The sequence below is a fragment of the Microtus oregoni genome, unplaced genomic scaffold, assembly GCF_018167655.1.
Source record: "Microtus oregoni isolate MIOR12 unplaced genomic scaffold, Mior012 000144F_ref0000341, whole genome shotgun sequence".
Lineage (NCBI taxonomy): Eukaryota > Metazoa > Chordata > Mammalia > Rodentia > Cricetidae > Microtus > Microtus oregoni.
The window spans coordinates 1,408,496-1,422,150 of NW_024544794.1; the positions used below are offsets into that span (position 1 = coordinate 1,408,496).

The window sequence follows — 13,655 nt, forward strand, 5'->3', positions numbered from 1 at the left end:
CACACTTTGCTCCTGTACTTTCTTTTCCCTCTAGCTAACAGACAGAAAAGGAGCACCATGTTCCACGGCTTTATTTTATCCCAGGGGACTCCAGGCTGTCAGTAGCCAGAAGCTGGAGAGGAAAAGGCCACGGAGCAACAGTGATTCTTTTCAGGAAGAGAATCTGCGGCAGGGGTTGCCATGGGTGAGTGAGCCACACTGACAGTCATCGGGAAGGATTTCAAGGGTGCTTGTCTAAGGGAAGCTGGCCCTCACCTTCCCGGGATGCCTGTATGAGTTCCTCCCCCGCCCCCCAATACTGTCTAATGCCCCTAGGGAAAAGACAAGTCAACATTATTTTCTAAGTGCTCTTTCTGTCTTCCCACCTCTCACCCCACCCTGTAAGCAGAAGAAGAGCCTCCCCTTTGGGGCAGCCTCATCTTACTTGAACTTGGAGAAGCTGGGAGAAGGTTCTTATGCCAAGGTTTACAAGGGGATTAGCAGGTGAGTCCCTTGTCGAAGACTGTAGATGGGGGTGTCTCCTATTGCATTATAAATTTCCGTCGACATATCACAGACATTCACAACCTTTGGAGTTGTGTTGAGACATCTGGGCTAACAGGAAGGAGATGTGATTTTAACTACCCTGAAAACAGAACAGAACAAAACAGCAACAATAACAACAACAAAAAACCCACAACAACACAGTTCTTGTCTAGCTAAAATCAACTGCTGGAGAAGGTAAGCTTTCTCCTCTGTTGACTGAAAGAACAATTGCCACCTATAGAGAAACCCAGCTGGTCAGGTGTCTCTAGAGAGTGTTTCTTGACTCTTCCTAAATCTCCAGTGTGGATATGCAAAAGCCATGCCAGCATCTTCCTTACCTGTGAAACGTACAAAATGGCTGGGGAAAAGAAGGTTTATCCAAAGCCCAGGTACCAGTTCTAAGACAGAATTCTGGTCTTTCTGGTTGCCTTCTAGAAAGGGTAAGAAAGGTGGAAAACTTTATCCCTTAATTTACGGTATTCTAATAGAGAAAATCATCACTTAATGGTAGTCTTATTTTAAAAGTACAAATCTCATAATACTAAGTATTATTTTTTATCTTAGAATTTGTATATTTGTTGTTGTCTTTGTTAAAATAAAATGACTAGGAAAATGCAATTTCAGATTTATTGTATAGAACCAGGATTTGATTCATGACTATAGATTACCCTAGGACCTAAGAATGTAAAATATTTCCTTCAAGAAACTCAGCTAAGTAATAGGATAAAAGTGCATTAGAAATGCTTCCCAACCTGAGTTCAAATCCCCATAACCACATAAAAATCCAGGTGGATTTTTCTACACATGCCTATAGTCCCGGTGCTGTGAGGAGAGAGGGGAGTGGAGATAGTAGGGTCGGTTGGGCTTGCTAGCCACCAGACTAGCTTTAGATCCATCATGAGACCTTGCCACAAAAGACTAATATATGTATTATATATAAGAAAAAAATAATTTATTTCTACTATATATAATATACCTCAAAAGGATTATATACATGCATATATATGTATATTACATAGGAGGGGAGAGAGGTTTATAATATAATAAATAAAAATAATATAATGAGTATAATATATAATAAAAATAATATAATGAATATAATAATATATAATATAATAAAATAATATATTAATACAAACATATTATAATAAACATGATGTAATAAATGAATGAATAAATGTAATAAATGAATAAATAAATAAATGAATACATAATATAACAAACAAAAATATAATATAATAAATAAAAATAAAAACTTGGGGTGGGTGCAATGGGAATGGAATGGGGGCAGCGAGGCAATCACGATTTTTTTTATATTTAAATTTATTTATTTATTAAGGATTTCTGCCTCGTCCCCGCAACCGCTTCCCATTTCCCTCCCCCTCACGATTTTATTTTTTTTTATTTATTTTTTTTATTTTTTATTTATTTTTTTTTTTTTGGTTTTTCGAGACAGGGTTTCTCTGTGGTTTTGGAGCCTGTCCTGGAACTAGCTCTTGTAGACCAGGCTGGTCTCGAACTCACAGAGATCCGCCTGCCTCTGCCTCCCGAGTGCTGGGATTAAAGGCGTGCGCCACCACCGCCCGGCTCCCCTCACGATTTTATAAAGAGCAGCGAGAAGAGGCCTCGCTGAGAGAGAAAGGTTTGGACAGGGAATCTGAGGGAGGTGATGATGAACTAGATGCAGGGACACAGAGGACAACTCCAAGCAGGGGAAAACAAGTTAAAAAAAAAAACTCCCTGTGTCAGAATCATCCCCCAGGAAGGGGATGAGGGCTGGGAGGAGCTGGCGGGAGTATGTGTGAGTCGATGGATTCCAAGGCGGTTGCAAACACAGGACAGTCAGAACCTAACACCGTAGAGATGACATTGGCTCCCTGACTTCTGGGTTTGATGTGGACTAACTAAACGTGCCTCCTGAAACACTTAGGAAGCTGGTGTTTAGGCCCCACCCTGACCCCTGGGGATCCTAATCCATGGATGCTCAAATCACTTACAAAAGATGACACAGTATTTGCATATAGCGCCATACGATGGAAATGCTATGCAAATAGCCGGATGTGGTGTTGTGCAGGAAATGATAAGAAAAGGAATCAATACACAGTCAATGTACAATCAATATTCTTCCCAAATATTTCCACACGCGCGCGCGCACACACACACACACACACACACACACACACACACACGGTACCCACAGACCCAGAGATCTGGCTTTATAGTCTAAGTACAATTAAAATTGTACACCACACACATAAAAGATAGATCAAAGACTTTTTTAAAAAAAAATCAAGGTCTTTCTAATATAGCCCTAGCTAACCTGAAATTCAAAATGTAGACCAAGCTGGCCTTGAACCTGTGATCTTCCTGTCTATGCCTCGGTACTGGGATTACAGTACACACTACCACACATGACAGAAATGTTATTTCAGAAAGCTCTGAATATGTACAAATACAAGTAATCAGTAAAATTTACTAAATACACGTGGTGACCTTTCAAGTCAGCAGGGAAAAGAAAATGTTCCCGCAAACAGCGCTGGGACAATCTGCCTTTTTGAAAATTGAATGCAGAATAAGAATACAGTGGCCGGGTGATGGTGGTGCATGCCTTTAATCTCAGCACTTGGGAGGCAGAGGCAGGAGAATCTCTGTGAGTTCAAGGCCAGCCTGGTCTATAAGAGCTAGCTCTAGGACAGGCTCCAAAGCTACAGAGAAACCCTGTCTCAAAAAATATAAATAAACAAACAAACAAACAAATAAATACAATGGAGTAAAGATTTAAATGAACAAGGAAATGCACAGCAGTTAGACAGAAAGATGAAGTGGGTGCATCCTTGAGGCTGGGGAGGTCGGTTTACGCATATAACATTCAGCATAGGGGGATGGAGTGACCACGGTGCCCCAGTGTTCCAGAGAGTACCGATTCCAAGACACTTCAATAAGGGTTTCATTGAAACAGCTGAAGTCCAATAGATGCTGGCAACCCTAGACAAAACCAAATTCCTTTACAACAGATACCTTCAGCCCAGCAAAACTGCCTGTGTTTTGGTACCACGGCTACCCAAGAGCAGTGGAAATCCTGAAAGTGCACAGCATTTCTACACATATTTGACAAAAAAGCTGTTGTTGTTGTTTGGGGTGGGTGGAATAGAATCTTACAGAGCCATGGTCTCAGTAAAATATTCTGGGAAATTAGTATTTCCCACATTAAAAAAAAAAATTTAAGCTCGAAACTTGAAAGGTAAGTGAAAGCAAGCAGTAAAAAAAAATCTTTGTCAAACGTTCCTGTAAAAAGGTGAGGGAGGGACAGAATAAACAGAAACGACTGGGAAATGCAGTATCAGATGTAAAGAAATTAATTAAAAAGCGATATATGCATAGGCCAGACTGTGGAGGTAAAAACAAAACTAAGCTCCCCCTGATGAAGGGTTTGGCACAGTGGCGTGGGCATCAACCGAAGAGTTTCCAAGGGGAAAACCTGCCAAAACCAGGGCACAAAATTAAATGGTATTGAGTTATAACCCAAAGAATAAAATATCTATGAGTCGCTGCTGCTACAAAGGAATGGCTCAATAAATTAATAAATAAGAGAGGAGAAATAAATCTCCCATGCAAAAGAATTCCAGATTTCTTACACAGGTCTACTCTGTCGGAAGAGAATCTCAGTGGGCCCATTGCCCAAAGTGCACCAAGTTACACTTAGTGATGTGGATTCTAAGATAGTCACTTTGCAATAGACGGTCAACGAGTGCAACCTCAGACAGGCAGTTACCGTCAACATCCAAAGACCCAAGTCATGGCCAAAGAGAGCCCCCATGGTACAATATCATCAAGATAGTTCTTAACCATCCCCAAATTCAGAATCCCAGCTTAGTCTTAAGAGAAACTTCAGGGAAAATGTCTAAGAGAAGAACTCTCCAAAGTTCTTAACCAGCATGCCCCAGGACCATCAAGGTCACCAAACCCAAGGAAAATCCGGCAAAGTGCACAGCCAAGAGGACCCTAGGGAGACACAGCAACTAAATGTAGTCCTGGGTATCATCTTGGGCAATTAGAAGGTTATGAAGTAAAAGCTGAAGGAATTCTAATATGCTTTAATGACATTCATCAATATTAGTTCATTAATTATTGTCATTATTTTACACTAGTTTAGTGTTTTGGTTTGTTTGTTTGTTTTGTTCTGGTTTTTTTTTTTTTTTTTTTTGGTTTTTGAACTGAAACACATGAAACACAGATTCATGAGTTTCAGTTCTGGCTGGCCTTCAAATGTAGCTGAGGATGACCTTGAATTCCTTGATTCTCCTTCCTCCATCTTCCAAGTGCTAGAATTACAGGTGTAGGTCAATTGTGCCCAGCTTGGTTCATCAGTTGTAATAGCTTCGCCTTGCTAAGTAAGAGTCAACAGTAGTAGAAACAGAGTGTAAGGACATGGGAACTTTCTACACTATCTTCTTCTATCTAACTTCTCGGTTTTTCTAGAACTCTAAAATTGTTCTCAAAAAAATGAATTTTAAAGCAAACACCAAATAAAATGAAAAATTTTCATCATCATTTCTGTAGCTAAATCTTTTCCCATAGCCCCCATTATGTCCTTAAAGGAAACAGTCTCATGCTAACCCAAGCTAGTCTCTGGAACTCACCACGTTGACCCATCTGACATTGTAACAACTTTCCTCCTACCTCAGCCTCTCAAGGGCTAGGGTTACAACAGGAGCCACCATGCCCATAACCGTATTCTTAAAATAACCCCAAACTGTAATTTATAAGAATTTGGAATTGGCAGAACACACTGTTGTGTGTCTGTATGATAAAATACTATAACATTATTAAATATCCGATTTTGCAATAGTAAACAACAAAACCAGGCATGGTGGCTTATGCCTATAATCCCAGGACTTGAAAAGTTGAGGCAGGAAGATTGTTATAAGTTCAATGCTAGCTTGTTTATTAAAAACATCATGAGGGGCTGGAGAGATGGCTCAGAGGTTAAGAGCACTGACTGCTCTTCCAGAGATCCTGAGTTCAATTCCCAGCAACCTCATGGTGGCTCACAACCATCTATGAGATCTGGAGCCCTCTTCTGGTGTGTGGGAAGCAAAATGTTGTACACATAATAAATAAATAAATAAATTTAAAAAAAAAAACCACATCATGAATGATAAGAGAAAATGTGAAACCGAGAGAGAACAGATTATTGAGAGTGAATCTCTCCATATTAGAAACAACATGGTCATAGAAACCTTCTTGGATATCTACACTTATCTAATATCAAAACAAAACTATACATAAGTGGAGGGAAGACGGAGGGAGGGAGAGGAAAAGAAGAAAGAGAATGGCGAGATGTAGGTAAATCAGACAATACTTGGGAGAATACTGCCAACATTGGCTGTTAACATGTTTATTCAGGAGAATTGAAAGTTGGAAGTCAGTCAGGACTACATTTCAAGACCCACATCTCCCTCCCCTGAGCACGCAAACACACACACACACACACACACACACACACACACACACACATACAAAACAACAAAAAGAAAAAGGAAGAGAATTAGGCTGTTATCAGAAACGAAGGGTGGAGAAACAGTAGGTTTTGCAAAGTAAGTGACAAGTTGACTTTCATTTGAGAAGTATGTCCCGAGGGACTCTACGGAGAGTGGACAGAAAAGATCAAGGAGACAGTTATGAAGCCACAGCCAAAGTTAGATGGCAGACAAGCCTGGCTTAAGTGCACCAAAGGGATCAGCAAACACCAGGAGGGAGGTGGCCTCTGGATGCCTTCCTGCTTACTCTGAATGTCCTATAAAGTAAATCGACCACGCAAGTAAAGAAAAGGCTACTGGGAAATATATATGCCACATGTTTTATGTGTAAAGGGCTCGTTGTTTTGAGGAAGTTGTTAGTTTATATTCTAGAGCTTGTGGAGGAACACAAGCCTTTGTTCTAGCATCTGTGCGTGAGCCGTTGCTTTGGACCATCTCAGTGAGTGTGTGTCTGTCTGTCCTGTCCCTTCCTAGGATAAATGGACAACTGGTAGCTCTGAAAGTCATCAGCATGAACGCGGAGGAGGGCGTCCCTTTCACAGCCATACGGGAAGGTAAGACCAGGAAGAAGCGAACCCCAGAGGTTGTTTTGATCGCTAGACATGGTAAAACCACCGTAAAGGATTCAGTCTGCCCACTCAGCGTGCAATCTCTGGTATTTCTAGAAGTGATTTATAATTTCAGATTTTGATTTTGTTGCCGATTCCCCAAGATTATTTACACTATCGTTTTAGTGTTTGTTCTTGAAGACAACGTTCAAAACTGATGTCCATATTTATGACCTCTATGAGCGTTTACTAAATGTTTGCTGCATGCTTGGGTTCATACTAAAACCATGTCTACACAACTCATTGAAAAGAGAGAGAAGTGTAACATCATAGTAATTCTTGATGGGGATTCACCTGATCATAGCCTATTTTCTTGTTTTATTTTTGTTTTTCCTACAGTACTTAGGGGTTGAACCAAGGGTCCAGGGCGCACGCGCACAACACACACACACACACACACACACACACAGAGTTATTTCTTTGGGACAGAGTCTCACTAAATTTCCCAGACAGGCCTTGAACTTGCAATCCTACTGCTTCAGCCTCCAGGGTAGAAGACATATTCTTTCAGCATTTTCTTTCTCTCCCTTCTTCTCTCTCTCCCTCTGGAGCTGTCTCTGTTTTGTTTGTTTGTCTGCCTACACAGCCTCAGACTTACTTTTTTTTTTCTGTCTGTATGTCTGCAGGCCAGAAGAGGGCACCAGACCTCATTACAGATGGTTGTGAGCCACCATGTGGTTGCTGGGAATTGAACTCAGGACCTTTGGAAGAGCAGTCAATGCTCTTAACCACTGAACCATCTCTCCAGCCCAGCCTCAGACTTACTATGTAGCCCACTTTGACCTCAAGCTTGCTGTCCCCCTGCCTCTGCCTCCTAGAGCTGGCCTTCCAGGGGTGCCTTGACAAACCTAGCTTCCTGGGTTTTCTTTGCACCGTGGGCAGCATCGCAAGGAGGTGAAGATGTCCGGGTCTGCCTCATCTGGCTGCTAGGGGCTGATGATGTGGTTCTGATCCATAGTTTCTCTAAGACTGGGTTCGCAGAAGAAGTGGCTGTTAACAGGACATGTTTAAGAGAGTGTTATAAAGACCAAACAAAGCCGGGTGGCGGTGGCACACGCCTTTAATCCCAGCACTTGGGAGGCAGAGGCAGGAGGATCTCTGTGAGTTCGAGGCCAGCATTGTCTTACAGAGCTAGTTCCAGGACAGGCTCCAAAGCCACAGAGAAACCCTGTCTAGGGGAAAAAACAAAAAATAAAATAAAAAATAAAGATCAAATGAGAGCACATGATGCTTATTTCAGGGCTCAGTGAATAGTCACTGCTATGATTTTATTCTTGAATTTTATTTTATTACTTTTATATTACTGATCAATGAGAAGATGTATACCACAATATTTATCACTAATAACTTACAAACTTAAAACCAACATAGCGAAACAAAAGAATACAATTTACCAGCATTTTACCTAAGGGTGTTGGTTGTTTGGGGCAGGGCCTCTTAGAGCCCAGACTGGCCCCAAACTCACTGTGTAACCAAGGATGGCCTGGAACTCTTCATCCCCCTGCCTGTCCCTCCCAAGGGCTACCTTGATAGACATGCTGCCACACTCAGCTTTACACGTCCTGCTGGGAAACAAATCTTGGGCCTCAAACATGCTAGGATATTAGTTACGTTTCTGTTGTGGTAAAACGCCACAACCAAAGGAAGAAAGAGTTTACCTGGCTGACAGTTCCAAAGAGATAAGAGTCTGTCATAGGGAGGATGGGATATTGGGAGAGGCAGAGCAACAAAAAGCCTCCGTGGTAGCAGGAACAGGAAGCTAAAAGATGACACCTTCAAACACACACACACACACACACACACACACACACACAAACACACACACTAGAAAGAGCAAACCGGAAGTGTGCAATGCTGAGTTCTCAAACCCCGAGTCTTCAGTCTTGTGTTTTTGTGTTTCTTCCAACAAAACTGCCGGGTCCCCAGACAATGCCACCAACTAGGACTCAAACACTCAAAAACTCAAGCCTCTGGGTTGAATTTCTCATCCGAACCCCCACACTAGGCAAGCTTTCTCATCAACGGAGCCCTCTGCATGACGCGATTACTATCGGTCTCTGGAAAAAAAAGAAATCCAGAAAAAATGGCCCTTCCGCGGCCTTCCGTTCTTCTCTTAGCTCTGTTGTCTTCCCTCCTTTCCTGAGTACACACTGGATGCAAAGGGTGGTGTTGAGAGCTTGAGAGATAAGCAGAGAAAGCCCCGTTCTTCATTCTGATGTTTTCAGTCTTAACAGAGCAGACAATTCAAGCATTGAGTGTGTAGAGGCGGTTGCAAGCTCAGACGACAATGAATCAGTGTAGCTAATGGAGAGGCAGATTTGGGGCTGAACGTAGAAGAATAGGTTATGCAAACAGGCGTTTTAAAAAAAACATTTCAGAAAACGAGCTTATAACTCAATTTGATTCCATTTTCAAAAGCCTCGGATGCCCCTGGGAAACATTTTCAATTTAAGTAGAAAGGCCAAGAAGCTATCAGTTTAAGTGGGGACTCATCCTGATAGGATCAGGTGCAATGGGGGGGGGGGGACACCCATGGTTTAAGTGTTTAACATAATGGAAGCCGCACTTACTGGTGTACTTATGAGTCATCCAAACGAGAGGGCGATCACATTTGGGGACCGGCGTGCGGCTAGGTGGAAGAGTATCTCTGAACACAGTAGAAGGGTCCCGGTCACTGGGCTAGCGGGGACTTTCTGTGTCAAAGCTCTCAACATTCTCTGGGCATGGCCTTTCGCGAGCTGGAGTTCACTAATTGCTCACATTGTGCTTTGTTCCTATTTTCCCTCAAGCTGGGTTCTCCAGGTCCACATCTGGCAGGCACAGCGAAACCCTGTTGCAGCAGGTTCTGCTAACAGATGCACAGATGTTCTCAGCCTGGCTCAAAGCCCACCCTGCCCCACCCCGCATGGATTGTTCTCTCTGCGCAACCATTCCTGCATCGATCCTTTGCCCGGTGCCGCCCGCCACACAGGTGTTCGCAATTACAGTTAGGGCTCCGTTGCGGACTCCTCGGTTTGTTTTATAGACTGCCCCTTACTGAAAGCTTTGCTTGTATGATATGAAAAACCACAAAAGGATTTTGACACATCGGAGGTGGTTTGGCTTCCAGCTTCCAACAATGGCCGCTTCTTTTTCCTTCAGCGTGAAAGCTTGCAGCCTTGAAAGCGAGGCCCCACTTAAAGAACTTTGATACTGGTTCAATTCTCCCTGGTTAAGATCTCGATGGATGTGAGGCCAGAGAGACCGAGGTTAAATGGAGAGGGATGGAAAGCAAGATAAGAGCAGCTGGTGTTCATTAGTTAAAATCCAGGGTCACTGGCTAGAAAGGTAACAAGATGCCATGGGCGGGAAAAACTCAGAGCCTTCTTTCCAAACCCTTGACACAAAAATTCTTTTCCCAGTTGACCGTCCTGGCTGCCAGTTACACTGGGATTGTAACAACATTTTTACTTTCTGTACAACAAGGAAAAGCTTTGTAAATAAAATCTTAACATTAAAAAAAAAAAAAAGAATTCTTTTCCCGAGAAGTCTGCTTGCTCTGAGTGTGGGGCAGCCTGGGATTTATTGAGTAGAATTTTGCTACATGGACAGTCTCTCAGTAGGCAGAGTGCATGCTTGCGTTCGTGAGATCTTCATATGTAATATGAAACGAACAAAAGTCTGAATGGCACTAAGGGAAAATCCTAATAAGCTTCCATGCATCCTTAACACCTTTAGAGACATTATATCATATGGCCAAACCAAACTTCATTCAAACACTCATAACTTTCATATATACACTCTGTCCTGGGATCCAGAAACGTGACATGCCTTCCTCTGCCATAGTCTTTGTCAACCCCTTACACCAACGGCAGAAGTACAATATAATGGCGTTTGTTGTTGTTATAGACATGAAGGGGTCTGAACCTCAGGGAAGCTGGGAAATTTGCCTGGAGTCATAGCATTCTTCAGCATTAGAACCCCCTGTCAGTTATATTTAAATTCTCTCTACTACATAAAACTGCAAAGGCTTGCTCGACTGACTCTCCTTCAGCAAGGGTAAAAGCGGGAAAACAGAACTCCGCTCTGTGATGCTGCCTGTGTGAAAATTAAGGCAGACTGGGGAAGACTCCAGAAAACAGCCCGATAGTGGGTGAGCAGCAGCTCTCCAGTTTCTCCTACAGAACCCGGCAAAGGCAGTATTTAAACTAGAAACATTGTGGCTGAAAACCTTTTAGATCATTGTACTTACTTCTAACCTATTTATGAGAAAACTCACCAAAAAAAGAGGTTCAGGAACCTTGCTGGGGGATCATCCGATAAGATCAACAAAGGGTCTGATTAAAATCTCAGGTCCTCAGTTCCCACAGATGGAGGAGGGCATGCCTGGCTGACAGGAATTCTGCTGAGTCCAGACCTGATCAAGGACATATCGTATTCTTTGCATAGTTACGGCCTTATGAGAAGTAGCCCCAGGGTAATGGCATAGGAGAGGGATATTTTTAAAAGTTTAAAATTATTGTTATTAGTGTGTGTCTGTGTTCACACACACGCCCATGCATGCGTGCTCAAAGCCGTGCCATGATGCCTATGTGAAGGTCAGAAGACAACTTCGTGCGGTCATTTTTTTTTTTTTTTTGTCTTCTACCTATTTGCATGGGTTTCAGGGATTGAACTCAAGATTGCCAGACTTATTGCCTTTCTTATCAGTGATGGCGGTCCCCTCTTGTTTAAATCTTCCTAGCCTCTCTCCTGAAGGGACTGAAGCATGCCAACATTGTCCTTCTGCATGACATTGTTCACACCAAGGAGACTCTGACATTCGTGTTTGAATACTTGGTGAGTTCTCTAGGCTTTTCCAGCACAGAGGGGAAAAGGCCTGGTGCCTGTATAATGAATCTGTTAATATTTTATGGCATGATAAAACTTTCATTATGATGTGGAAGGTAGGATGGATCGTTGGACTAGGCAGGGCCTTGCTGCTCTGGCCAGCAATTAGTTCCACCTCTTTACCTGGATTTTGTCGGTCCTGTCCCCCCTTGCCACCAGGAATAGACTAGGATTCTGTATTTGCTTTCTCATAAAACTCTGTGCTTTTAAAAAGGCTGTTTGGGGCTGGAGAGATGGCTCAGAGGTTAAGAGCACTGGCTGCTCTTCCAGAGGTCCTGACTTCGATTCCCAGTAACCACATGGTGGCTCACAGCCATCTGTAGTGAGATCTGGTGCCCTCTTCTGGCCTTCAGGCAAACATGCAGACAGAATATTGTATACATAATAAATAAATAAATCTTTTCTTTAAAGGCTGTTGTAATTACTTATAGAACCTGGTTTGTTTTTTTTTTTTTTGGCAAAACGGAAAGATATAAAACACAAGATATTTAAAGGCCATATATCAGCCTACTAATGACTCAATTTGTACTTTTGAAAGGGGAAAAAAAGATCAAATGAGCAGAAAGAAATCCTGAGAGGAGTGTACTTGACCTGCCTTCAAGGATACTTGAAAAGTGAAGGTTCCCTTTGCTGTGTTCAGAACGAGTCACTCAAATGGAGTGTCTCTGTACCAAGAACGGGCTCCGATGTGCCAGCAGCCAGCTAGAAGACATGCTCTGTCTGCCTCACAGAAATCTGGCTATAACTCCTTTTATACTTTAAACATCCGCGTTTTTGTTGTGCCCCCTCGGGTACACAGTGTGATGTAGGATACTGTCCAAGCTCCCTTTAATCTAAACATCCGCGTTTTTGTTGTGCCCCCTCGAGTACACGGTGTGATTCAGGATACTGTCCAAGCGCCCTTTTGTCTAAACATCCGCAATTTTGTTGCGCTCGCTCGGGTACGCGGTGTGATGCAGGATACTGTCCAAGCGCCCTTTAGTCTAAATATCCGCGATTTTGTTGCGCTCGCTCGGGTACGCGGTGTGATGCAGGATACTGTCCAAGCGCCCTTTAGTCTAAATATCCGCGATTTTGTTGCGCTCGCTCGGGTACGCGGTGCGATGCAGGATACTGTCCAAGCGCCGCTGACCTCTGTCCTCTTTCCCTGCCATTCTATTTAGCACACAGACCTGGCCCAGTACATGTCTCAGCATCCCGGAGGCCTTCATCCTCACAACGTCAGGGTGAGTACTTTAAGAGCCAGGCTCCCCTCTGGCAAGAACCCTCATGGGTACAAAACAATCACTATTAAATATAACAATATAACAAAACAATTATTAAATTGTCTGCCTAACTATGTTTTGTGGGGGTTTATTATTGTTGTTAAAAGATTTATTTTTTAAAAATCGTATGTATGTGCGTACATGAGTAGAAACCAAAAAAGGGAACTCGATATCCTCATGTCGGAATTACAAATGGTTGTGTGTTGCTGTGTGACCGCTGGGACCCCAGCTCTCGTGCTCTACAAGAGCAGCCAGGGCTCAGAGCCAGTGAGCCACCTTTGGACAACACCACCTTTCCTTCTTAAACGTGGTAGTGTCCAACAGTTCTAATAGAGGAGGAGAGAAAGCAGGCATTCTGAGCGATTCAGAGGCGGAGTTCTGTCAGACACGTGGAGGAAACCGAGAAGATGCGGTAGCGAGATAGCATTGGTGTCTAGACTGGGTCTAGCCTCAGATCGCTGTGCTACGGTGAGCCGGATGCCAAGGGGCGTGCCAGCTGCTAAATAGAACGCTCGGAGGAAGACGGACTTTGAGGCTGGAGGATCACACATACCAGACACTGAAGTGCTGAGAAGGATGAAAACAAACAAACAAACAAACAAATAAATAAGAGCTCAGTAAGGAGCTGGAGAGCTGGAGACATGACTCAATCACTAAAAAAAAAAAAAGCACTTCTCTTGCCGAAGACCTGGTTTGGTTTCTAGCGCCCGCATAGCAGAGATCTGTAGCTCCATTTCCACAGGGTCTACCACCCTCTTCTGGTCTCTGTGGGTACTGCATGCAACTGGGACACAGCTGTACACAGAGGCAAAACGTTCATAAACATAAAATAAAAGGCTTTAGATTTC

General features: G+C 43.0%; 1 protein-coding gene across 1 annotated transcript in view; it reads left to right on the forward strand.

Moving 5' to 3' along the window:
• LOC121444851 (cyclin-dependent kinase 15) overlaps positions 1 to 13,655 on the forward strand; it is a 62,105-nt gene that overhangs the window by 792 nt on the left and 47,658 nt on the right. Inside the window, exons 2-6 of the mRNA XM_041646768.1 lie at positions 35 to 184; positions 389 to 483; positions 6,540 to 6,619; positions 11,397 to 11,491; positions 12,706 to 12,768. Coding sequence (XP_041502702.1) covers positions 35 to 184; positions 389 to 483; positions 6,540 to 6,619; positions 11,397 to 11,491; positions 12,706 to 12,768 — 483 coding nt within the window. The remainder of the gene's footprint in view (positions 1 to 34; positions 185 to 388; positions 484 to 6,539; positions 6,620 to 11,396; positions 11,492 to 12,705; positions 12,769 to 13,655) is intronic.